Source organism: Caloenas nicobarica, chromosome 4, assembly GCF_036013445.1.
Source record: "Caloenas nicobarica isolate bCalNic1 chromosome 4, bCalNic1.hap1, whole genome shotgun sequence".
NCBI lineage: Eukaryota > Metazoa > Chordata > Aves > Columbiformes > Columbidae > Caloenas > Caloenas nicobarica.
The window spans coordinates 59903385-59930990 of NC_088248.1; the positions used below are offsets into that span (position 1 = coordinate 59903385).

The 27606-nt window shown below is 38.2% G+C and overlaps 1 protein-coding gene across 1 annotated transcript; it reads left to right on the top strand.

Annotated features, from left to right (window-relative positions):
* The first annotated feature begins 828 nt into the window (after positions 1–828).
* On the top strand, positions 829–26851 carry SEPSECS (Sep (O-phosphoserine) tRNA:Sec (selenocysteine) tRNA synthase). Its single transcript, XM_065633968.1, has 11 exons — positions 829–1081; positions 2378–2532; positions 4800–4918; positions 5007–5165; positions 7720–7873; positions 11849–11951; positions 14176–14305; positions 14418–14509; positions 21835–21928; positions 22564–22654; positions 24054–26851. The coding sequence occupies exons 1-11, from the start codon at positions 968–970 to the stop codon at positions 24301–24303; spliced, it is 1461 nt and encodes a 486-aa protein (XP_065490040.1). The 5' UTR covers positions 829–967; the 3' UTR covers positions 24304–26851.
* Positions 26852–27606: the final 755 nt, after the last annotated feature.

Here is a 27606-nt window from a genome sequence, read left to right on the forward strand (position 1 = left end):
TAAACATTGGAACAAACACACTGTGTACTTAATGCACTTCTTTCAACTTTTTGGAAGGCAAATGGCGCTGCCAGCCCCCATGGCTGCCTGAGCGCAAAGGGCAGCAGAGGGAGCGGGCGCCCAGGTGCCCAAAGTTGCTCCCGTGCTCCAGAAGTTTCTGCTTGCCGAGGTTTCACTGGCAGGCCCCAGGAAGGCTGCAATGCCTGCCCCAGATTTCCTACTGGCATAACTGTATTTTCCCAAATAACGTGAGGAGACAGCAGATTAGATCTCTGCTAGTAGCATATCTCTGTACCTGTAACGCAACTTTTTGCATTGCCTCCACAGCGCTGGCGGGTAGGCCGGGTTGCAGTTGCACCAAGTGAGCAGGTTGCCGGTGTTGGCTGCGGACAGTCACACAAACACCTTTGCTCACAGAAACGTTGCGAGGAGCAAAGGCTGTTGCCCTGACAGGAACCTCACGGGGAGTTCCGTGGCTGTTCTCAGCAGCCTCATGCGAAACTTCGGAGGGGGGTAGGAAACAACGCAGGAACGCGCAGCAGCCTGGTTTCTGACGGGCTTCCCCCCGCACGGAGGGACGCGGAGGCCCGTGCTGGCTGTGGAGGCCCGGCCCCGAGCGCGGAAAGCAGGAGCACCCGGCGGCGGCTCCGGGCAAAGGCGGCCATGGGCCTGGGCCAGCCAATGCACCTCTAACACGGGGCGGCCCAGCGCTCCCCCCGGGGCCGGAGCCTGCCGCCGGCTGCGCGGGCGCAGATGCCCCCGGAGGGGCCGTCCCCAGCGCGGCAGGCGGGGCGGGGCCTCGGCGCATGCGCAGCGTCGCCACCTGTCCGTCTCCGGCGCCAACTGAGCGAGCGGCGGGGGGCTCGCTCGGCTGCTCCGCACACAGCGTGGCGCCGAGCGGGCAACGGCGGCCGGAACCAGTGCTGCCGGGAGCCGGTGCCCCCGCCCGCGCTGCCGCCCCTCGGCCATGAACGCGGAGAACTTCGGCTCCAGCGAGCGGCTGGTGACGGCGGCCTACGTCCGCCAGGGGGCGCAGGGCCGCCGCGCGCACGAGCTGCGCCTGCGGGCGCTGCTGGAGCAGGTAACGGGGCCGCGCCGCCGGGCCCTGCGGCGGGGAGGCGGCGCTGAGCTGCCCGCGGGCCCGGCGCGGGATCCCGCCGCTGAGCCGTGCCCGCCTGCGCCCCGCCCAGCTCGGGCGCGGCCTGGCGGGCGCCGCGCAGCGCCGTCCGTGCTGCCCCGGCAGCTCCCGCCCCGCTCTTCCGGCCGCCCCCAGCTGCGGCGCCGCTGCGCAGGGGCACGGCCCGGGCCGGGTGGCGCGGCACAGCGCGGCTGGCTTCGCCGTAGTGGCAGAGCCCGCAGGGAGCCCCGGAATGAACGGCCGCGTTCGGGGTAAAAAGGGGTTGATGTGTGTTTGCTGAGGAAGGCCCAGCAAACAGTTAAAGAAGGTTTTCACGACAGTAAGATACTAACATGTTGTTATATGAGGTAAAAAATGGTACTTACGTGCTGCCAACACAATGCATTTCTCTCCAATGTACAGAAATCATTATCAATGAATTCTCTGATGTTTCAATTCTTGAACATCCTCGGTCACATCATCCACTATTTCAAACTTAACTTTCATACCACACTTCAGAAGTGAATTATTTCTTACTGAAATTGTTTTACTGTTGTTTGGACATGTAAAAAAAGCCTCTGGACTCGAGCTGCTACAGTATTGCTCATGGGTTTGAGTTCCTTTCCTCTGAGGAACTTTTCTGAGTTTGCAAAGACTGAGTGCAGTTCTTAACGCAGTAAAGAACACAAGAAAGAGCATGTCTCTGGCTGCAGGTTTTAACACATTATATTCTGTAAGTGGTTTCTTTACCTGTTAGATAATATCTGTGAAGGAAAATATGCAGATAGGAACCTGTTACAAATGAAACCATATTTCTCTTTCTGCTCGTAATTAATATTTTTTTGTTCTATAATACCCAATTATCTCACTTTCATTGGTTATCTCTGCTGAATTCCTATAGTAGTAGATTCTTGTTCAGAGAATACATCAAATAATCTATAGTCTTCTAGGCAGTAATTAACATGTATGTGCTGCAGTGGTTTTGTGTGTACCTTAAAGAACACCTGAAAGTGAAAAATATCTTGACTATTTTAATATCAGGATATGCTAATGTAATTGCACTTAATATATGGAAAAACATTATTTAACATTTCTCCGGATACAGGTTAATAATATTAGGTAATATGAAACAGCATAATAAAAATACAAGCTGCTGTTCAATGTGGGAAGGAAGGGTAACATTAATCAAACAGTTGCTTGAAGTTGTGTTCATTTTTAATTTCCAAGTTTGGTAGTTACCTTCATATTATTATTGTTAAGGGAAAATGTCCTGAAGATGGATGGGATGAAAGCACCATTGAACTGTTTCTTCATGAACTTGCTATAATGGACAGCAATAACTTTCTGGGCAACTGTGGTGTGGGTGAGAGGGAAGGAAGAGTGGCATCAGGACTTGTTGCCCGAAGGCATTACAGGTACAATTTGTTGGCAATTTGAATTATTCAGATTTATTATTAATGCTTTCAAATGGCATATTTTGTTGTGACTTGTTATCCGAGACCTTGATAACATTTGAGAAAAACAATATGGTATGATATTGTATTGATACAAGTTTCTGTGTTGAATTTTCATTAATAACTCATTGGAAAGTCTTGAATGAAACAAAAGTGTTTTTGAGGGTTATGTCCTGTGTGCTGAACTGATAGAAGCTGAAGATGTTAGTTGACTGCATGCAGAGGAGGCAGAGGTCTTCCTGTTTTAAAACATTCCACGCATTACTTGCCTGGTTTAACACTGTCCAGTTTTTTATCTGTATATTATTAAAAATTACTGCATATTGCAGTTGTAAAGTATTGAACATCCCTTGTGAACAGCTATTTGTATTTTGTTATGTTCGTTAATATCTTTATAATATGATTAGTTGATATGCACATGAAAATCCAGTCCATCTATCGTAGATTTTATATGTATTAAGGAGATCTATAATCACAAAAAGAGCTCGTAGCCCTTCTGACACCTGATGGGTATGTTGGATGCTATCATTTTAGAGGTTCTGCATTAATTTCTTTACGAATATACTTTTGTGTGTGCATGTGTGTAGAGTTCTGTGCTGAGTACCTAACTATGATGTTTTATCTAACAGGAATGAAACAAAGTGAAATTTCCTCAAATGTTTGTCCTTGAAAGATTAACACAAAAGCATATTAGAGAGCAGAAATGTAGCGAGCTATACCATATGGAAGTTGAATTACTTAGGCTTAATGGCTTTCATAAGCCCTACACTACCGTGAAAAATTAATGAAGAAAGCCAGTAATACATCCGTTTGGCGTTTCTTGTTTTCTGTACTGTTTTCTAGTCTAGGTTATGTGTGGCGAGGGAGGTGGGGGTGACAGTGGGGAGAGTCTCCGAGGCAGTATTGCTTTCTGACAGTGCTGGAGGAAGCATGCCCAGCTTCTGGGCTGGCATTCAGCTGCTGTTGATACAGCTCTGTTACCTGGCATCTCACCTTCACCTGTGAGTGTTAGAAACAGCAAGAAAAGGTGTAGAGGCATCCTCCACTTCACTTATTTCTGTAATAAGTTTTACAGGTATCTTTGGGAGTGATGAAGGTAGCAGGAGATGGTCCTCAAGCTGTATTTCCTTTCAGCTTAAAAAATTCTAAGGGCCAGCCTTAGGGAGGATTGCTCCTTAGGAAGGAAGTATGCAGAAAAGAAAAAGTAGCAGTATGAGAAAGCTATTAAGAACATGGCAGCAGGAATGAGGGAAGAAAAATATTTTTGATGGAGTAAGGATTATGTGCAAGTTTCAATTAACTATAAAGCTATTGTTGATTTCAACCTATGTCTTGAAATGGGGGAAAAAGTTTAAGCTGTAAAACTATGCTCTAATAAGTTCTGAATTCCTTACACTCATCAGACAGCATTTTATTCTATTCGCAAAACAAAAACAGAATTAGAGGCATAAATAGATATATATAGTTACTAGTTTACTTGAGCGGCTGCTTCGTTTCAGCCATGAGTAAAGTTAGTTCTGTAAGCTTATATTTTATAAATAGTTTCAGGATCCTCCACTTGTGAAAGGTGCTAAATAATATCCAACATTTATTAACACGCTTTATCAACATAATTTATAAACTGGATGCAGAGAGAGATGGTATTGCATGATACATAATACTGAATAGTAGAATGAGGTAGATGAAGTGAAAACATAGAAGAAGATGGGCAAAGTGATACATTAACCTTACTATCTTTCGGGATGCTTTGTCACAGTATATATTATTTTTCTGCCCTATGGAGATGAAGCATTTTTCAGGGAAGTATCTGTATAATACCGCTATGCCTTTGGTATGCTACACTATAGGCAACTGATTTTTGTCTTCCTTGGAGTTGTGTGTCAGAACATGTCAGCATTTATAATGCTAATTCAACAGGCATTAAGAAGTGCTGAGGTGTGCTTAAAAGGAAGCCTGCCAGATGCTGAAGGTGTTGCTACTATGGATCTCCTCAAAGTTTTTACTTAGGTACTGGAACACTGTGAAACTACTGTTTAAAAAAAAAATGACAGTTTCATATGAATATATGTAGTTTGTTATAATGGAAATCATTATGGCAGATAATTGATGTTGCATTGGGTACAGCATTTTCCACAATTGTTTATCAAATTAATTTCTCTTCAGTTAGCAAGAATTATTGCTTTGGGATGTGAAAAAAAATGATGTATGTTTTCAACCTTTTTGTTTAGGTTGATCCATGGAATTGGAAGGTCAGGTGATATTTCTGCAGTCCAGCCTAAAGCTGCAGGATCCAGCCTTTTGAACAAACTTACTAATTCAGTAGTTCTGGATATTATAAAGCTGGCTGGTAGGTGTAAATCTGAAAATATCTCTGATTTGTTGGGGCATGTCATGAGTTCTTCCAAGTTAATTTCTGACTTGCTTTTTATGTGCAGGTGTCCGGACAGTGACCAATTGCTTCGTGGTTCCTATGGCAACTGGCATGAGTCTAACTCTGTGTTTTTTAACATTGCGGCACAAGAGACCAAAGGCAAAATACATTATCTGGCCACGTATAGACCAGAAATCTTGCTTTAAGTCAATGATAACTGCAGGTAAGAAGGAACTGACTGATTGCACAGTGTGTTCTTCCAAAGATATAAAACTTCATCTGGCAGGATCACTTCGTATGCTTGCAGTAAGATCCAAAAAAGGCCTAATGCATAGTAGTTCGAAGTGCCTTTTTTTCTATACTCCTGATTTCTAACATGCGCTCACATGTGTGAGTTGTCTTAATGTCTTGTAAAATGTAGGCATATGCTGAGGTACAGAGGTGTATAAAGCTGTAAGTAGAGAATGCGGTACTGAGGAAGTTACAGTTCGCTCTTGGAGTTAGATTTGCTGTCCTGAGAATTATGTAAAATCAAGGCTCATGGTGCAGACCTTTCTCTTAGGTTTATGCAAAAAGCACGTGTCCTAGGAATTGTGATCAGAAGGTGACAAGCTGTCTGATTTGCACATTCTTTTATTTTAGAACATGAGAAGTGTTAGCAGCTCTGTTTGTTTTTAATCTCGCAGTGTCACCCAGCTCACTCAGGAAATGAGTTTTGTGCCTTTCTTAGTTCAAACCTTGATTTCTCTCAAATAGAATTCCTTGTCTACTGCACTATAAGTAAGCTAAGGATAGAAATCTATCCCTGCACTGAAGCTGTCCCCTCCTGCAGCAGATGCATGGGATCAAGGAAAGGGCAGGTAAGGGAGACCATAATTTTCCAGCTCAGTGCACATACCTGCAGGTGGTGGCATAGATTCTGGTCCTAGTTCCTAGGACACATTTATTTTTTGCATAAAGGACTCATTAGATAAAAATGACCAAACAATTGGAAGCAGAGACTGGATTCTGTCCAGGTAAGATACAGAGATGTTTAAAAGGAATCAGATAACAAATAGAACACATATATAAGAAAAACGGGAGTGTTTTTGGAATATTATGCTCAATTTAGCACATCAAGCTAGGAAATTACATTTATAATGGAGAAGGTTGTGAGGAAATAGAATTGATCTGTCACTTTTTTTAATAGTTAAGATAGCTATCACATAATTGATTAAAAGAATTACCAACTAAAAATAAGAGGGAAGCAGGTATTGGGTATCTATCAACTATCTATTAAGTGCAATCTCTGCCTTCTAGATCACTAATTGAAAACTAGACTAGGGCTAACAATGTCAATAAATAATTCTAGTCCAAGTTCTTGTGCAGAGTTTGAGCCTTACATGTTCAGTGTTAAGGCACAGTGTTGAGCCATGAAGGAAAAATTCACATTGCTGCTGCCATGTTACACTGCTTTGGAAGTCCCTCTTTCCCTTTTCCCCTCCTCCTTTACTTTCATTCAGTAAAACTGAACATATTTGGTTTTTAAGAAAGTAGCAGTTGCTTCAGCTAGCATGATGTTGCTTCCATGCCACACCTGCTTGGGGAAGGGATATATGGTTTCCAGTGTTTTACTCTGTAAACAAAACCTGAATTATTTATTTAATAATTTATAAGCTAGAAATTTGAGCATCTACCATGACAGGCTTCCTTCTTTAAGAAAGAAAACTCTTTATGTGCTAGATTAAGTCACCCATGCCTTTGTCTAGCTGAATTTTGAAAACCTTTGAGGATGGAGATTCCACAGCCTCTCTGGATAGCAGTGCCAGTACTGTGCTATCCTCTGAATGAAAAATAAGTTTTTCTTGCTGTTTGTTCTGAACCTCTTAAGCCAAAATTTGTTGCTGTTGCCTCTTACTATATCCTGGTCTTTGTAATTCCCTTTCAGATGGCTCGGGGCTGCTATTAGATATTCTCCTTACCCTCCTGAGGCTTGAAAAGTCTGTCTCTTACAGCCTTTCTTTCTAAGTTGTGTGTGCTGTACTGCAACCACCTTGGTAGCTCTCTGATGGACCCTCTTGGTCCATCCTGAGCAGCCCATTCCAAAACTGGAAACATTCCAGCATTTACAAGAAGGGGACTATTTCCTTTTTTTGAATGTTTCTTATATGGGTGCTTGAGAAGCAACCTTATGAGGTTCAGCTGTTGTACATCTTAAATACAAACTCAAACTGGAGACTTAAAAAAATGAAATAAAATAACTGGGAAATAGCTTGGATTTTATGATACGACAAAGTTCGCTTTCAAAATGAGGTCAAACATGGGCATTTTTATACTTTAAGAAGTAATTCAGAATTTCATAGGCTGAATAAGGCAGAGCCTTATGATGAAAACCAATTCATAATTATCATTATTGCATTGCTACATCTAATGGCATCCTTTGTAGAGAGGCTGTTTTAGTGTGCTGATGTTTACAAGAATGCCAGTCAAAAACTTTTTAATTGGGAGGGCAGAAGTTATTCTGTTTCTAAAACAATCTGCAAACCGATTGCTATTGCATGCAAAGAATGTAAGGTAAGCTTTTGTCTGGAGTCCTGTATTTAACAAGAATATTATTCTAGTTTTTTGCTATATGGGCGTTGTACAAAGAAACAGCTCATGTATCTGTGTTCTTAACCCAAGTCTGAAAGAACCTGGTAAAAACAGCAGAAGCAGAAGATTTTTCAGATTTATACTGGAGCTAAAACCCCACAATTAAAGATTTGATGATATACAGGTCTTGCTTTTATTTGGGTCAGGTTTTGAGCCTGTTGTGATAGAAAACGTATTAGAAGGCGATGAGCTACGGACAGACCTGGAAGCAGTAGAGGCTAAAATCAAGGCTCTTGGTGCTGAAAGTATTCTTTGTGTGCACTCTACAACATCTTGCTTTGCTCCAAGGGTGCCTGATAGGTAAGTCATCTTTGTAAGAAGTGTGGGGTTTGTCCCTAAAAAAAGGGGGGAGGGGAAACAGCAACCCAAACCAAACAAAACCTCCATGTTTTGAATGTCCGTCTTCCAAAATTGCTTTATTAGTGCCAACAATTAGTAAAGAGACATTGATCCCCATGCTTAAGGAAAATGGCAGGTTGAAAGAGTGTTCCACTTTCAGAAAAGTACCTTAAAGTGAGAATAATGCAGAAGGTTTTCCTTCTGTCATATAACTGAGGTTAATGATGATCTCTTGTGATGAAATGAATGTCATCTTGACTGTGGCTTTCTTATAATTTCATGGGAGTAGTAAAAGTAGATTTTCATAGAACCATAGTCCAGAAAATGCAGTTCCATAGCTAATGTGACATTTTTATATTACTGTTGCCTTTTCTATGCTTCTCCTCTAGCCAATGATGAATTTTCTTAAGCTGTTAATAGAGTTTAAAAAAAAAAGCTACAGCTAAATTTAAATTCTTTGCTTGAGTTACTCTTTCCTGTATTATACTGATGTTTATAGGACTAATTAAGATATAGTGAAATAAGGAAACTCTTGTAACCATCTAGGGCAGATGCGCTATACAACTATAACATATGATTTGCACTGCTGTAACTTCTCTTGGTTTGAACATTTGCTGCCTGATTGCATGATGCTGCTTCTTATAATTTCCAGCTGTTAAATCACCATTAAAAGAAGCTTAAAATACACTGCCTTCTTTCCTAATATTGTGTGTCCATATACATAACTTCCGTAGTTGCTACGAAGATGTCATTCAAGCACTAGCTGAAGCTGAGATGAACATTACGGTTCTGGATGGGAAATAGAGTATCTGAGACATTATTTCAGCATGTAGCCTGGTTATGAAATATTTGAAAAACTTCTCAATTTGAAAATGACATCTTGGAATTGAGGTGGCTACAGTACTTGGTATATTGAGTTATTTGTCCAAATGAGAACTATTGTTGCTCACAAAACCTGCCTCCTCTATTTTCTTACAAAAATAAGTATCAAGAAGCAAATTTGTTAGGTTTTGCATTTGAACAGGTATATTTTTATGAGCTTGTATGTAGTATGTTGAACTATGAGATATTAGTAGGATGTCTTTTTTTACATGGTTTTAGATGTAGTGTCTCAGTTGTTCCACTTTAATTGTTTTTAATTTATCACAAAATTGCCAAGACTTATGTTTAGAGTTCCTCTGCAGTGCATGCTTTTTTGTAAATTACTTTGTTATCTGGAAAATTTAGTTGAATATTTGCAGGTGTAGGAAAGAAACATTATTGACTCTGAAACATGGCAAGTAAAGATATGTTTTGCTCTGTTTTCCTACCTTCAAAAAATCCCAGTATTTATCATCGGTTAACCCAGTTGCTAGGGGGAAGTTAAAACAATATAATTCTGTCAGAATACTATGAACATTGCTTGAAGTTGACTTGCAGATTTATTGGCTAACTTAAATCATAGTCATCAAAATTGAATAGTCTATTTTATAGCTTGGGTAAATGAATCTTTTCCTTATCTGCCTCCTCTTTTTGACATGCGATTGTTTTGTCCTCTGCAACTAAGAGATGAATTATTAGGTAATGGCACTGTGTTATGATATACCACAGATATAGGAGGATTTGAACGCGCTTTCTATTTAAAGGATACTGTCAACTGTTGAAGGCTGTAACATTCATCTTCCTCCAGGAAGGAAAATCCCATGCAGCATTTTTGGAGCGTACCATTTTAAATGTCTATTTTTAAATGTCTTGCATTTATAAGGCTTTGTTTAGTTGCGTTTGGTGGTGGTTTAAAATTTTAAGTGGCTTAGGATTGTTAAAAGATCAGGGTAAGAGTGTTATGCCTGTGTACCTATAGCTTTCCTTTGGAGTACTATTAAACTTTATGGCAATAATTCACTACTGTCTCTTAGAGAGACAGTTCTCAGACAATTTGTGGCTGTGAGTTGTCTCTAAACCTACTGTCTTTAAGAGAACTAAAGGAAAAAATGCCTTTTTCAGTTAGTTTATGTACTTAGCAGAACTCTGTATCTTGTTACTTTCATTAATATTACAAGAAAGAGCAAAGCTTTCTTTTATATGGACTTTCACAAGCTGGAGAGAAAGAAAGAAAAAGCTGGAAAATATTTCTTTAAGTTCCATTTGTGAATTTTAAGAACTTGAGTAGTAGCCAAACTGGTTTATTTTCCTGACATGACCAGCAGCTCTTTTGATGGTTCATTCTAAGTCTTGGAAGCAGACATGTGTTGTGCATAATTGTTTGCTTCCCTTGCATAATTACATATTCTTTTCAAGCTGTAGCACTCTCATCTTGTATTGTAATATGGATCTAATTGTTCAACAGAATATTTTTAGGAAAAGAGACTTTTCTGTTTGCAGTCCCTGTAGAAGCTAGCTTATTGCTCCTTTAAGCCTCAGGAGGCGAGATAGGCAAACATACATAGCAGTGCACCCTCTATGTTTCCAGTTTGGTGAAATTCTCCACGTGCACTTGAAAAGAAACCTGTAAGAGGGGAACTGTTTTCCTTTGAGTCTCTGTGGAAGGTGAGGAATGAATCTGATTAAGATCAGCAGATCAGAGGGCAAAAACTTTGCCACATGTAGTGTTATATTTCCTGAAGTATTCTGTTAGTGATGCATAGTTCAGGATTCAGGATGTTGATAAATGTGAAAAATTGTTGGACATGCAGCTCCTGCTGAATATCTTGACTCTAGGAGATCAATACGTACGTTATACTACTTGTGTTTCCTAATCATTAAATACTTGTGATTTTTTTAGGGATAATACAGTGATGATGTTTTCCAAAGGACTGAGGCTTACAAAATTTAATCTGAGGTTTGCAGCTGAATTTTGCATTACAAAACGACACTAGGCAATGTAATAGAAATAGAATGCAATGGAATGTCACCTCTTGGAAAATGTTTTCATACTCTGTCACGTTTTATGTGAATGTCAGTAAATTACAGTGAGAGGCTGTACAGAAGGAGATAGAGTAAAAATGCATTGAAGGTTTAGAGTTTCCTAATTTAAAAAAATATTATTACCTTTATTATCACTTTACATTATTGTTTATTACCTTATTTTTTCAAATAGATTTTATTTCTAAAGTATATTCACAAGTTTGAGGGAAAACAAGAGCTTTTTTGAAAAATAGAGCATTATTAGGGTGGTTCAAAAAAGGATACTAAGTACATGTGTGCTTAAACAGTTGAAGGCCCTTACCCAAAATGACCTGTGCAGCAACATAAATCCCAGTTTGACTGAGCAATCTATCCAAGCTGAATTCAGTGTGATTTCAGGGATTTCTAAAGGCAAGGGAAGATTTGTCTTTATTTCTGAGTAAACAGTTAAACAGAGTTTTAATTTATTGATTTCCACGTTCAAACATTTTAGGGCTCTCCATTCCTTTGAAGAATATATTTTCTGTTAATCAGTTTATCTGAAATATGCAAATGAGATTTCAGCCAAAGGGTTGAAATATTAGTTCTTTGAAATGAACAGAACCATGTAAAGCCTTACTATTATATGATGCTTTTGATTCCCAACCTGCATCTTGTAACTTCCATTGGGCCATTTTCAGGTTGAATATTAGAAGAAAAAAAAAAGTGTGAATAGCTGAAGCTCTGTTAGTTATCATTAAAGTAGTATTAAAAATGCTTATATCTGAAACAGAATGATTTTTGTATCTGTTTACTGTGTTCCAGACAAAACTTTCAGAGAAGCATAAAAAAATTCAGCCCAGGTCAACAGTTTGTCATATATGGAAAAGCTAACAGAATTTTCTTCTCAACCTTTATAGCTTAAGGTGACAAGTAACACCTTGAGGTAATAATCAAAAAAGTTTCTTTTCTCACTCTGGCCTCCTTGTGGACCTTTCAGTCTTTTAATGGTCTGATTTGTAACATGAGTTACAGTTATCAATGCTTCTCTAAATTACAATTTTATGCTCATAGACTGGAGGAACTGGCTGTGATATGTGCTAATTATGACATTCCCCATATTGTCAACAATGCTTATGGAGTTCAGTCTTCAAAATGTATGCATCTTATCCAGCAGGTAGGAGCTGTGTATTTCAAATCATTTTTTTAACAAGTATAAGTAACCCTCTGATTGTAGACGACAATAGGAAATTTTGTCGGATGTTTCACAGCTTTGAGACTCATCCTGTGCGTGTCTGATGTTTGAACGTATTTCTGAGAAAGCGGAGCAGAGGGAAATATTTCTATTATGTGCTTTTTTTTTAATTAAAACCAAATTTGTTTAGGTTTTGTTTTATGTTCAGGTGTTTTTCATAATGGAAAAATGTCCTTAAAAAGCTTTCTTAAAATATTTCATAAACTTATTAACTAAAAATAAAGTAATGAATTGTACTTGAATAGGGATTAAGCCTTCAACAGAATGTGAGTTACAGATTTTCAATTGAAGGTACAAGATTCTACAGCAACACTTCGTAGATGTTCCCACTGTTAAAATATTGTTGTCATTGACAACAGCTGATAAAACTGGGTTTGGTGTTATGTTTGAAAAAGTTTAACTTCTGTTCCTGTTTAGTTTGAAAAGGAGGTTGCTTCATATCCAAGATCAGCCATGAAACTTAAAATTCTTTCATTTTTGCTCATTGCAATTTACGTGCACTGTTTCTTCAATATTTCTCTTTTCTCTCTGTTGCCCATATCAAAAGAACAGAGAGATATTTTTTAACAGAATCCAAGGGATCCTGAACTATTATGCTGGTCATTTTTTTTTCTAATTAAGAAGTCATTGTGTTATTAACTGGGCACAGACCAGCTTGATATATGACAGGAACATCATGTTGGCATTTCTAAATCTTGCGAGAATGAAGGAATTTGACAAAACTTCAAGTGATACATGAAATAGAAAATGGCATATGCTTTGTTTGTAATGTACTTGATACATGTTTATTTTATTTAACTTGCACAAATTTAGTGGAATTCTGACATGAAGGGGGCTGTGGAATTGCTCAATTTTACTGCATGAAATGTATCTAATAATCTTTTCAGACTACAAAGCTACAAATAGAACTGCTACTGTGTTGCTTTCTGTATTTTTTTCTTGGCTTCTTGATAGGTTGTTGGAGTTTTTGTGGTGTATTTTTTTATTCTTTGGTTATGCAAATGTATACATTTGAGCTCTGATTTGTTTTACATTTATTTACAAAAATTTATTTCCCATGATAGAAAATGTCTGTCTGTGAGGAAGTAGTTATTAATGAACACTTAGGAGTATGTACATGCTGAGCACAGCGTGAACAGAACTTGGAAGGGTGTCACGGGAACGAGCTTTTGAGACCATTTCATTTGTCATGCTTTTTCCTTTGGTGGCCTCCTGCCAATTAAATCAAATGATAGCTGCTGACATTCATTTTCCCATCAAAAAGCTGACAAACTTGGAGTCCTTCTTCCCACCTCTCATACACTAAGCTATTAAAACATAGAAATAACAGCTGCGGTTTAGGTGGATCTGCTTTTTTAACTCTTTGACATAACTGTTTACCCTGTTTCTATTTCTTGGTTTTAGTGTGTAGTAGTTTAATACATATGTATTTTCATATACTTTAATATGTACATTCTTTAATATACTTTTCAGGTTCTGTTATGCTGCATACTTTTTAATTGTGCAGTTCACAGTAGCATATTACTCAAATTGAAGATGTACTGCAGAATCTACATTTTTTCCTTTAAGAGTACCTGAGTAGCCAGCTATTAATATGAGGACATTTGGTTTCCTGGGAAGTAGGGAAAGCTACTATAAGAAGTTATCTGGATTTTGATTTTTGCAGGCAGACTTATAAGGAGGAGTGCTGTCACAGCCCAGTTGTTTTAATGCAAATTTACACATGTATCGAGTAAAAGCTTCTTTTTTTAATGAAGCATTAACCTGTAGCCCTTTACTGTGAGAATCTGTGAAACCTTTTGGGTTGTACAGTTTTGACTGTATAATTCCAATTCAATTGCAAGGGTTTTTGGTTTTGCTTGTTGTCAAAAATAAGCTACGCTTAGACTTGAAGGAACTAAAGTCAATATTTTAAATCATAGCAAAATAGGAATTTGAAAGGTACTATTTAAGCAGACCATGGTAATAATAGTGAGCAATGCTGAGAAGAGCTAGCACTGTGATTTTTAATTTTTTAGCACATACAATATTTGAGAGAGTTTCAGGAATTTCAGTTACATTGCTGTGTAATTATGATGCTATCATGTGTTTCGTTTTTCCTAATATATGCTGTGGATTTTTGTTTGTTTGTTTCTTTTTGATAAAGGGTGCTCGAGTAGGCAGAATAGATGCTTTTGTTCAGAGCTTGGACAAAAATTTTATGGTTCCAGTAGGTGGTGCCATCATTGCTGGCTTCAATGAGTCCTTCATTCAGGAGATCAGCAAAATGTATCCAGGTAACTAGTTCATGGACTGGTTTATGAAATAACAGTAGAAAACTTGATTATCAGCTTTCTTTCACATAAAATAATATTTTTGCCGATTTAATCTGTATATTGTGTTTTTCAGGAAGGGCATCTGCGTCGCCTTCTTTAGATGTCCTCATTACACTTCTGTCTCTAGGTGCCAGTGGCTACAAACAGTTACTGAAAGAGAGAAAGGTAAGCTTTTTGGCAAGCAGCACTTTCTTGAAGTCAGCTGTTAACAGTCTTGTTGCAAAACTGCTTTGTGTAGTAAGTCCAGTTTCTATCTAGAAAGCTGTTGAAGTTCTTCCGAGCTCACAGCTCTGAATCTGGAAAGGCCATATGATATAATTACTTCTTGGCCAAATGGTGCTCATGAGTAAGCTTGATTTCCATGTTGTTTTCCAAACCAGAAGGCTGAACTGAGGTCCTGTGCTATCTTGTACTTTATTCATATCTGTTCCAAAGTGTGACTAACACAATAGAATTTTGCCCATAAAAGCCTAATCTGGGAAGCACTTTGTGTTATCGTGATCACACTGCTTCCAGGACCAAAGCATGAGATCAGATGCTCAGAAGTAACCAGGGGTTTCTGCTCTTCTTCATTTGGCCCTATTATGCCTTTGTGCTATGATAGTGTTTAATTAAATGTTTGTGTACCACATTCTCTGGAGAATCACAGCTTCTGGTTAGGTTATAAACACTGTGCATGGCAACAAAAATAGAAAAATACTGTCATTCAAGGTATTCAGCTAGACAGAGAGCTAGGTTTCTTCTCTGCCTTTCACAGACTCTCTTTTAGGTTGGGTATAACTGCATTACACAGACATTCAAGTGGTCTAGGGTTGGAACCTGTACCTCTGGAGTTGTCATTGATTCTGGCAATATTACAGGCCTGATTTTCCTATCTGTATATATTAACACAGAGGGTTCTTTTGTATAGTATTTTAGGTAAGGAAATGCTTTGAATTAAGTACTGTTAATAGTTTTAAATCATGCATGATCTGTTCCATTATTTTGTTTAGAAACTGCATTCCAATTGTTCTCTGCTGACAGCTTGCTGATGCCCCTGATTACCTGGCAGGGCAATAGTGCTGGATGCTGTGACTTGTTTCTAGCTGCTCGTAAAGGCATCCACAAATTCTGTACTGGAATTGAGATCCCGTAGGAATAGCTAGACTACAGAAAACCAAGCCAGCTTAGTGGCCTTACAGAGGTGGTGTGGGCAACTGAAGTGAAAACATGGCTTGTGAAAAACTGAAGGCAGTTACCTCTTCTGCCACTGTTGCAATACAGTTTCTAACATTTTATTCTGGACTGTTGTATGTATTGCCATGTATGGTTTGTGTCTTCACTAATAGCAAATGGTCATTTTTTCCCCCTTCACTTTCATCTCCAAAAGAATCTCAAGTGAATTTATCATGTCTGCTGCAAAGCTGATTTTGATGTTAGATTTACACAGATAGCAGAAATGCAATGGGCAGTATAAATATTCTCCAGGTCGTAAATAATAATTTGTTCATAAATAGTCTTCATGAATAGCTGTATGTTTTGAGTCATGTAATTTTCCTGGAAGTAGAATTCTAAAGTGAATAAAGCATTATATTTTTACAATTTCAGGTCTTTTCATTTCAAATGGGAGTATACTCTATAAAGACAGCTTTTTATATGGCATAAATATGTTTCTTTTATTGGATTTGCTGTAGAAATATAAACCTTTTTTTGCTTAAATCTGTTTGTTCCCGAATTGTAAAAATGTAATAGTGACAGTTTATTGCCTGTGCTTTGTGAAAGCAGAGGCAGAGGCTATTAGGCTCCCAGCAGGAGCTATTTATAGCTTGACATTGAGTACTCCTTTCTATATCGGTGCAGCTACACCTACTCACACAAAAAGTCAGCTGTAAAAAAAACTTCCAAGTTGTTTGGTTTTTTTCTTTCTCTTTTTACCTTATCCTTATTCACATGAGTGTTACTTAAGGTTATTCGAGCTCAAACCAGAAAGACCAGAATATTACTGAGAAGAGATTAATCTCACACAACCAAGGAAAGAAATAATCTGCCCAGTTTTTCTTTTACACGGATGAGGTTTTTAATATAGGAAGGGAAAAGATTATATGAGGGAGAGGAGCACGTACATAGAATGGTATTTTGTGACAAGCTGGCAGTCATGGAGTGTGCAGTTGTCCAAGAGTATGAGATCATATGTTATTACATGTTATGATATGAAGGAGTAAAATGGTTCAATGGATCTGAGAACAGAAGAGCAAGGGAGTAACACACACTGCTGTCCAAATGTCTGAATAAAAGTTTCCACGTATGAAAGCTTAATAAGGAACATTTTCAAGAGTCATATTTACCCTTGATGTTTTCAGAGAAAGGATGGAAGAAGACCACCAACAGTAATGTTTGCTCACTTGTTCTAAATGTTCAATATTCCTTTTTCTGTGTTCATGTAAGGTTTAGCACAGTATTTTTCTGATCTCAATAGGGGATTCTGGGTTATTTTGTAGTGCAGATAATGGCAGCTGACCCATAGTAAAGTTTGTTAGTCTTTGCTTTTAAAGAACTCATAATATTATGTAATGATTATGTTTTAGTAGTGGTTCCTTGGGTTTCCTCCATACACGTTATGTTGTGTCCCATATTGTGCATTGCAAGGTCTAAAACTTTATTTTCATGTATGTGTTTGTGTGTCTGAACCAGGCCACATGTAGCGAATATAGTGATTGCACCATGTAGTAGCATTAACAGTAGACTTCAGTTGTCACCTCAGAAGTGATAGAGAGCAAGGACCTTACATTCAGGGTTTACATTCAGGACCTTACATATCAGGTTTGATACCTGTTAACTATTTTCTAATGTGGTCCATTTAATACATTTCACTAATTATTTGACAGGTATTACTGAAGAGGAGATGGCTTCATTTTGTTTTCAGCAGTTATGGATTTTCTTGTTAGACTTTCCTTAACAATCTAACAATCAAGATAATTCTGATTTTCTGAAATGTATTTTTGTGCTACTTGGGACATGATGGAGCTTTTTATATCTATATCCTCTGTCTGTATACTTTCTAAGAGTGATAAACTGGAGTAATTTTTATGTCCTTATAAAGTATGTATCTAAAATACTGAGTGGGAGGAAATGGTTTGGTTTTCATAATTCGGTAAAATCCTGGGTTTACATTTTATGGTTTACCATTGATGTAATTATTCTGATAGGAATAAATTATTTGTACAGTTCAGTGTGAGTTTATGTGGCTGCTGTATTTATGATTGAATTTAAGAATAAGAGAAAAGCCACTTAATGCTGGATATTAAACATGTAAAAATCAAGTATTCTTACAAGACAGACTTTTGTTACTTTTTTTTGTCTAGTCAGTTTGCTACACTGTAGTTTGCCAAATATGTGGTAATATTGCAGGATTTTCCTTGTGTGAAATATGTGGAACCATATTCAAATTTTAGAGTGGCTGGAGGCAAGATAATTTAACTGAATTCAATAATTATCTTAAATAGTGGTGTGTAGTTGAACAAGTGCCAGGTATGAATGGAAGCTTCAAAGAGGCCGTACGTACTTAAAGCTTGTATTGGGGTGGTGTGGTGCACAAGGAGCCTGATCTCCAGGTCTTGCAAGTGCTGAAGAGAAAATGTGTTGATCAGAGTTGTTAAAAAAGACCTTTCAAAAATGTATGAGTGTGGTGATTGTCAGCATTAGTGTTACAATAGCAGATCGGCAAGACTTACTGGACAGTTTCCGTTAGATTACTTTTACCTGATATAGAGATTTTAAAGTTCCATAATTAGTTTCATACTTTTACAACTTGCCATTATATTATAAATTCAGAACAAAATTCTTGATCTTGCAGTGCAGGAGAATCTATCTACGAGGGTAGATGGCATATGTAGGCATCACACATGTACGCACGGTTTCTGTCTTACGTTTGTTCTTGTTTTTAAAGAAATCAAGCCTTCTGCTGGGGCTTCTCTGTGCTCGACGCTGCAGCCTCCCGCTGTCTGGGTGCAGCGGTGGCCGAGGGCTCTGGCCACATCTTGGGTCAGAGGCAGCTGGTCAGGCTGACACACAGAGCAGAAGAGAGGCCGTGACAGTTGCGTTATAAACAGCTGCTGCAAAGTAGTTTAAGGTGGGACCACATCAGTCTCAGGTACAGCACATGAGCGCTGGCAGTCTGCATCTAGTGCAGAGAGGTTATAGAATTGCTCTTCTGCACTGTCTTCTTCAGCGCCATAAACAGGTGTATGGCTCTTCTCTGAGGACAATTCATCCCTCCAGATGAGAGTGGAACAGGGAGGAAGGCAGATTGTTCCAGGCTGGGAGCGTGAGCAAGCTGGCTGGTTAGAACCAGCTGCGATAGTTTCAGCCATGCACAAAAAGTTTTCTGGTCTTCATCAGTTGTCTCTCTGTCACCTGCTGTGGGACTGATGGCATATTTAGTACCCCCATCTTGTGCTTTTTCTCTGGACCTACTGGCTTTCTCCTTACTTTTTTTTCCCTCTAGTTATTTTCATTTGGAAGAAGAACAGTACCTATCACAATGGAGCAACAAATGAAAAGTCACCCATGCTAGTGTACGTTCTAGTAAAAAAATAGTTTTATAGTGTAAATATAGCATGATTCAAATACTTTTAATAATTGTTACAAAACTTCTTGAAAATATTTTTGTATATGTGTGTGGAGGTGGGCCATATTGTCCAGCTAATTGAGTCATTTAGCACATTTGATGCATATTCCATTGTTGACTTGTTCTTTGTATTTTTTGAAGTATTTTATTGTTTCAGGTGCTAGAAAGACCAGAATAAGTGCAAGACGTTTTCACATAGTTTGGCATTCATTTCACTAGTCTGATGAGGTTTTGTGATAAGTTTCTAAGGGGAAAGAGTGAATGAAATAATGAAACTTAAGTGACATTTAGTATTACTTGCATTGTTCAATGCAACTTTAGCATAATAGCTTCACTGGAGAGAACGTGAGTGCCTGCTACAGAAAATCAATTATGTAAGAGCTCATTTGTATATAATTGCTTAGGGTGCTTATAATTTTTCCACATAACAGAAATATTTTGTGATAGAGGTTGGTTATAGATTTGACCTCACAAAATACTGCTTTTTTCCCTTTTTTTTTTTTTTTTTTGGAAAGGCCATTCATCTATCTTGCAACAAACTGCTTAACTTCTCAAACTAGAAAATATCTAGAAGGCTTCCTATGAAAAGATGCAAAATAGTGTCGTTCATGAAAATAAGTTTCGAATTTGGGTTCAGGTAGCTTCAGTCAATCTGATGCAAATACATACTTAGATTTTTCTTTTTTTTTTGCCATCTTTCCATTGTCCCTTTTTTTAACAAATTCTTATGTACATAAAGGCTCATCTAGTAACCTAGATACTTGATTTAATGTAAAACATTTATACAGTGGCTAACTGGTTATACCAACTTGCAGTCCTTTCAGTTACAAATACTGCAAGAGATGCGATAGAGAATTCCCTAGGTACAACACACAGAAATTAATTCATTGGGAATATGTTCCTGTTCCAGTTTTTCTCAGTACTAATTTCGCCAGTAATATCTCCATGGTACACACTATTTATGTGTATTTCTGTAACTTTGTTTCAGTTGTAGAAGTAAATAGCCAGCAGAGGGAGCACAAATTAATTTATGATTTGGATTAAAAAAAAAAAAAACAAAACAAAACACCAAACAAAAAAAACCAACTAATAAAATGACTAACACATGGGTGATGCTTATTGTGGAAAGCAAATAACAAATGAGTAATGTGTTTGTATTCAGTGAGGGACCAGAAGGAAGGCAAAAGTGTCTGAACATTTGAAACATAAATGTTTTTCAGCTTCTGTGCATGAACTGTAAATAAACTCTGGTAAATTGAAATTTGTGAGAAAACACTCCTATTTTTCAGAGGCATTTGTAAGTCAAATTGTTTTATGGTTTCAAGTTCTGATAATTAACCATAGATGCCTCCTGAAATGTTTATTGTTGTTCCAAGTATCACGGTCGCGTTATGCTCTTGTTGATACTTGATCAATAGTGTAATCATTTAGACAGTAACAATGGTATTTTTTCCTCTATGTCTGGATTAATTTTATGGTAGGAGGAAAAGCAGGTCAGGAGCTGTGCTCATTTGGTCACTCATGAAGTGAGGTTGGGCTCCCTGCAGTGGCTCAGGAAAAGCCGCTGTAACATTCTTCTAACTTAGCTGCCACGAAGCTCATTTGGTTTTGTAAGACCTTTGGGAGGTTCTGCTTAAAAACAGGATTTTGTTGATGAGTTATAATTTGTATCTGTCAGAATGTGCAGATCAGAACAGGATACTGGTCTGCAAACAGAAGAAGCAATTCTATTTACGAGCGAAAAACCACTTGTCAGGTCCAGAAATTGATGAGGATGCTTAAACAGGCTGTCTCAATGAAGCAGAAGAGCAGCACAACCTTTATGGCCAGAAAGAAAAAAAATCTGGTGTTCAGTATCTTTTAAAAGGACTACCCAGTATTTGTATATTTTTGCTAGTTTTTATGAGAGACTAAACATTGAAAAGGATGGAAAAGAAGCCAAAGGATACCATAAAAAGAATGGCGTTTATTCTCTGTCCATAGGTGTTTTGAGCTGATATGTGAAGATATTAAACTGAGGAAGACCATGAGCAATTATCATAGATTACTACTGGGGAAGAGAGAGGGAATAAAATGCATATGAAGTAAGAGAAGCGACCTTTTGTGTGCAGTCTCACTTGTATCTGAGCCAAAACTTTTATGAATCCCAGTTTTATGACACTTTTACGGTAGAGGTGCGATCCAAGTGATAGCAGAAATTCAGATATCTCCATTCTTTCAGTAGGCTAGAACAGGAGGGCTCAGTCCTGGGAAGAGAACTGGCCTCACAACAGAGCTGAGGATTCGGGAAAGTAGATACTGTGTGAAACTAAATGTGTGCTCGCAGCCTGCTCCTTAAGCCACGGCATTGCCGTTCTCCTACAGAAAAAGAAGTCTGTGCACTAGTGGTAATTGCAGTTGTGTGATACCTGGTAACAAAACGCACTACTTTTAGTCTGGAATGTATTACATGAATAGAGAGAAAACAAAAGTAAGGAGCAATTTGCCACAACATGGCAATCTGCAATGGCAACAGTTCATTTTCTGTGGCTCAGGGGCCTGGATGGGGGGAGGTGGGTGAGACCTGCTGTGCACTGGGAATCTCTTCAAGATTTTTACCTCCTTAGGTTTCAGGGCCACGGAGAGAATGACTGACATCCCAGGCACATTTATTAGACCAGATAGAGAGCTTTGTACTAGCTTGAGGAGGAAAAACAGTGTTCAATAAATGGAGCTGTTGCTTTATAGAATGATTTCAGGGAATTGCCTGGTCTACTTGGTACACATGAAAAGAGGATCAGCTGGGCACCTGTGGATTATAATGGAGACTTAACAGTTTTGTGAAATAGGTACTATTTTCTCTGTTTGATAGCTAATAACAAAAATATTGTGTCTTTTTTTCCAGGAGATGTTTTCCTATCTTTCAAGTGAGCTGAAGAAGCTGGCAGATAACCACAATGAGAGACTGCTAGACACACCACATAATCCCATTTCCTTAGGTAATTGTTGGTTTTTGTCTATTAAAAAATTCTTACATACTGTGCATTCATAATGCACTTTCGCATACAGTTTCTATATATTAAACATTGTCCACTACACTCCATTAAATTGTTCTTAGGCTGATATGAGACCATTGAACCCAATAAGGTAACTCTACTATAAAAATAGAGTAGCCACTTGAGCCTTTGATTTTTTTGCAAAATTGTTCCTGTCCGATACTCATTGTAGTCAAGGCAGGCAGAAGATGTTAGCATGCATTAATACTTTAAGTAGATTTTAAAATAAATTAGGGCATAATTATTTTATCCATCCTCTTGTAGTGCTGTAAAAGAGATTATGGAATTCCTACTCAAGATATTTGTTCTAACCAAAAACTCTCCTGAACACCAGAGTAATATTGCCTGCCTGTGCAGAGTCTGCCTTACTTACAGTCTAACTGAAGAAGTAATCTATGACAGCTTGTGGAAAAATTAAAAACTATGAAATGTACTATTTGTATTTCTTTTTTTCTTTGTATCTGAACACAAATATTTGGGTAGATTTTTATTGCTGGAAAACAGCTTGTCCTCTGTGGTTCTTTGCGGGAGAAAAAGAAGCTTTGTAGTGGTTTTAACCTGACCTTTTGTTACTTTAGCCATGTCACTGAAGAATCTAGATGAAAATAATGATGCTGCTGTTACCCAGCTTGGATCTATGCTTTTCACAAGACAAGTTTCTGGAGCAAGGTGAGGATGCTGTGAATTTGAAAAATTTGCGTGGTCATTTTAGTATACATTTTATGAAATCCTGTAATATTTGTATTATACCAATTGTCTCATGATGATGGGTTATAGTCTGACAATAACAAGTCAGAGAGCAATACACCCTTCTTCATCACTGCTATCTGCTAATAATATCTACCTGCCTGAGTTAGCAATGAGGCTGCTTTGGTAGGCTAAATAGATAATCCATGCCCATTTAATTTAGTGTCATTATTCCCTAGTACCCCTTGGTTTCGTTTAGTTTCCAGCTGTTGTCTGATCTTATAGTTACGTTGTAAGCTACTTAGGGAAGATCTTTGTTTTGTTTATTGCAGCACAAATATGGTTGTGCTGGATGTCAGGGGAATAAGCTTTTAATACCCTATATAGCTTTTTGTCATATGGAAGAAAATCCTGCTTTCCAGAACTAATTGCCTTTAAAAAAAAAAAAAAAATCTACAACCCGGGCCAGTCTGAGCTGAATTTATTCTTAGAGACACTGGTACATGGAAATGCAAGCCAAATAATTTTAAATGTTTTTTGTTTAAACCTTTTAGAAGAAGAGAATGATTCAAAATTTGTGTTGGCAGGATTCCTTAATCTGAATATTACTGCTGCCATGCTAACTTCTGCCATAGACTTAATGTCATTTTTTTTGTGGCAGAGCTGAATGTTTCCACATCAGAAGGTATGCTTCATTAGCTTGGATTATTCCACTTCCTGCACAGATGAATGACAGTAAATCTATATGTACTTTAGTTAAATGCTCTTCTTAATTTGCCTGTCCTAACCTTGGCTTGTCCTGCAATTTCAGCCATCTTTGGCTGAAATATTTTAAGAGGCTAAGTTTTTGAAGTTAAAACTCTCCAATTCTTTGCCTGATATAGAGGTTCCAGGTTTTCCCTTTTTTTATGTTACTCACATTCTTTTGTAGCATATACACTGTTTGACCCAGCCTTTCCACAGATTTTAAATGTCCCGCGGAGACTGGGGTCACCAGGTTGCCTAAGGAGGGGTGAACTGACCCAGGTCAGAGAGCAGGTCGGATAGTTAGGGCTTGTTACGGAATAGAGAAGTTTGTGGCAGACGTCTTTTCCCTCCGCACGGAGGAGTTCATAAATACCAGCAGTGAAAACCTTAATAATTTAACTGAAGAGGGGAAGGGACACAGACTTGAGCTAATTCGGGATCTGCTACTACTGTCACTCATAGTGATGCTTGGGTACCAACTTGGAGAATGCCTGCTCTAAGCCTGCTTATGGTAATTTGTTTAGAGTTAGCAGCTGCTACACCATGTAGGTACTAGCGTAAATGTGTTCGTCACAGGGTGTCACATAAGATATCTAAGGCACCTTTAACTGAATCACAACTTTATTTGTTTCAGGGTTGTTCCCTGTGGGTCTGTACAGACAGTGAATAACTACACTTTTAAAGGCTTTATGTCACATGCAAATGACTATCCTTGTGCTTACCTCAACGCTGCCTCAGCAATTGGAATCAAAAAGCAAGATGTAGATGTATTCCTAAAAAGACTCGACAAATGTTTGAAGACTTTTGGAAAAGAAGCAAAGAAAGAAAAAAGTGTAAATGAAATAAGTAATTCTAATACAGGCACAGAACAACTTGAAGACTAGAAGATACAGATTTAGTAACACAGGAAGATATGCTTTTGTTTGAAATATGTCAGGTTTGTATTGGTTTAGCATTGTGAATCTGCAGTGCAGAAAATTTATTCCTGATCTGAAAACAACGACGAAAGTTGGGTGAAAGTCAGCTTTAAAGAAAGTAGGTGAGATTCTCTCCAAGGCAGAGGGCCAGACACAAAGTTTTTTTTTTCAGCATATAAATGTTGTAATATCTGCCAAAGTAAAGCTTTACATTCGTAAAGACCTTGAGCTGGCCTTTCAGTCTGTGGGTGACTGGATCAGTGTTCAGCAAATCACAGAATGCTTATTCACATGTTTTTGATTAACAAGATTTTTTGTGGCAGTGATTGAATTCCTTCCCCAGGTATAGACCATCCAGCAAGAAATGTTTTGCTGCTCTCAAAATCTCTCTTGTTTCTCATCAGCATACTTGCCACTTTTCATTTCCTGTTGAAGATTTGTGTAAGTGTTGGGATAGCCCTTACTAAATACAATGTTAAAACTGCATTAGGAAGTGATACAGTTGGAATAGTAGTGTTTTTCAAGTATGCTCACCTCTTAAGAACTGTCTAGAACAAAGCAGCCCTCAGTGGCAAAGAAAAACCTAGAATACCTCATATCTTCTCAGTACTCAGCTCTTGAAAACATTTGCATAGTTCAGCAAACCAAAGGAATTTTGATAATGAAAACAAACACTTGTGGAGCGGAGAGATACAGTTGTCTCTTTTATTCTTTTTTTTTTCTTTTGTTTTATTTTCTGTTTTCCATTTCATCTTTTCTTTGATAGGGCGATCAGATCAGAGACCCACTGAAAAGGAGGAATGCCTTGTGGGATTAATGCAGAGGTTTCAAGAGCCAGTGGGACCTGAGAGTATTTTGGCATTTTTAGTCCGTTGTTGTTAAAATGTATAGACTTCCATTTCTGAAGTGTCTCTTGCCATTTTCACTGTTGCTTCTGTGGCTTGTATGCAGTTGCCGATTTGAATTCTTCAAGCAAACAATAGATTCAGAGACTGTTCCTTAAACAAAGGTTCTGTATCACTGGAGTGACAGTGCTCTAAGTTGCAAAACTTTTAGTTATTCTTAAATGCAATTACTACATGGTATGTAGTTTTTATGTCATCTACTGCTCAAAGCGAGTTTAATGTTCAACGGAATTTTCTTTGTCTGTAGGACAGTGGTACTTGGGACACCACAATTAATGAGTTCTAAATGTCAGGAAATATTCTAGCCACTTTGGTGGGGTCCGAGACGTGTCCTGCAGAGCCCTCTTTAAATTGCTTAATCAAAGCAGTGGTGCTTTGGAAAGCATTGTTGTCTCTCCAGTGTGTTCAAATGCATTGATACAAGAGGTGATGTTAATGTGCAGGAGTTAATAATATGCTAATCATCATGGAGCTGTTCTCACGTAGTGAGGTCCGTTGTATCTTAAGTTTAAATTGAACTGCTGCTTCTACGTTGTTATTGCTCCAGTCAGAGGTGAGATGGATTACAGCTTGTGTAGGAATGGCTCCCTGGACTGCAGTCACGGTTGTTATGTGCTGTACAAACACATCCTAGGAGAAATGTAACTTGGCCACTGAGTCCTTATGGCTCCAAGAAGGTTTAAATTTTTTTTTTTTTCTTTCTCTTTTTTTCACCTCCCCTCACTCTCCTTTTTTAACTGGGAGCATGCTATACCTCAGTTTTTCCTGTCAGTAAAGCATTTCCACAACCCTCGGAGCCACAACTGTGCAGCTCACTGCCTCAGTATTCAGTATATTGGAGCAGGCAGGGAAAAAAACCACAAGGCCTTAGTGATACCTTTCTTCCTGGTTTTTTTTTTGTTTTGGTTTGGTTTTTTTTTATATTGCAGTTCTGTGCCTGAATGAGTATAAATGATTGATTTACATGACTAGTCACAGAATGCAAACGTTAGAACTATTGTTATGAGAGTTTAGGGAGGTGCATGGTAGCAACTGAAATAAGCATTTGATGAATAATATCCTGAAACTGAATAAAGAAAACAGCATTTGCCTTCTCTGAGAGGAAGAAACCTCTGCCTTTTATGTTCTCATAATAAATTGTCTGCTGCAAATAATTCACTCACTTCTACTGTAGACTGACCTGCTTTCTCAGGTGGTGTTTTTCCTGTCTTTGAAATATTTCTCTTCTAAAATCAAAGCTGAAAATTATATAAACAAGTATCCAGGGAAATAATTAAGTGGCTTATTTTGATTTCAACCTTTTAAGAATTTTTTAATTTAAAAAACAATTTAAGATGATGGCTTTAATTGAAAAAAAAAAATCGGCTGTCATTAGAATTCTTCACAAATCTTAGTGATGTCACCTGAACTCAAGATATTCAAAATATTTTGAGAAATGTACCCCACCATGATGTATAAACTCTCAAATTAAATATTCGTGTTATATTACTTTGGTAAGCTGTTGTACCAGTTCGCAGTTTTGTTTACTTGCTTTGTCCCTATAAATGTCTTCAGTTTTAATATTTACTTTTTAGAGACAGAAGCATTAGATAATGTCACTGTAAATATAATTAAATTTTAAGTAATTCAAATGGTAATATACTTTTAAGTAATTAGAGAAGACTTGGTTATTTATGGCATATTTGAAACAGGAGATTCAGTAGATGATAAAAAGTATTTTTCAAGGAAAAGTATAAATCACTTATTCTCTATTCACTTATATCTGTAATAAAGTAGTGAAATAATATCAGAACATACACCCATGAGCAGAGTTTTCATTTCCTTTGTGTAACAGGTGTGGGGAGATTTCATGGCTACAGCAGGTCTGACCCACTAAAAGTAATACTGTGAAAGATGGTAATAGTGTGGGCATAGGTTTGTCAAACTGTGAAGAGTAAAGCAAAGATATTGATATATATTTGCCTTGTACAGTGAAGTAAGAAGCATCTTAATTAACTGTGCCACCCTGTTCCTAACCTCTATGTAGGCACATGTCACTAGCAGATCTCAAAAATCTGTAAGAGCTACCATGATGTCTCCAGCATCCACATTGCTGGTGGGAGACCTAGGAAGGTTGCCTGGGCTTCAGAACATACTTGGGTTCATACAGCAAGAACCCTTAGCAGAAACACCAAGAACAGACGCCCATTTAGTAAGGCAGTGTCACAGCTACTGTTCATGCAGCTGCCTATCTCTGTCATCTGCTGGGGCACAGCATGTGTTTACCAGCTGTGAAACAGGCACTTGAAACATTCCAGAAGAGCTGAGGTTTCAGAAGGAGCAGTTTAAGAGGTTACTGCTCTTGCTGCCTAGTCTGCTGCTCCGA

Bases quoted from the DNA above. Each gene is read 5' to 3' on its own strand.
- SEPSECS (XM_065633968.1), top strand. From the start codon at position 968: ATGAACGCGGAGAACTTCGGCTCCAGCGAGCGGCTGGTGACGGCGGCC. The intron at 1,082-2,377 runs GTAACGGGGCCG...ATTATTGTTAAG, and splicing joins TGCGGGCGCTGCTGGAGCAG to GGAAAATGTCCTGAAGATGG. The intron at 22,655-24,053 runs GTGAGGATGCTG...TATTTGTTTCAG, and splicing joins AGACAAGTTTCTGGAGCAAG to GGTTGTTCCCTGTGGGTCTG.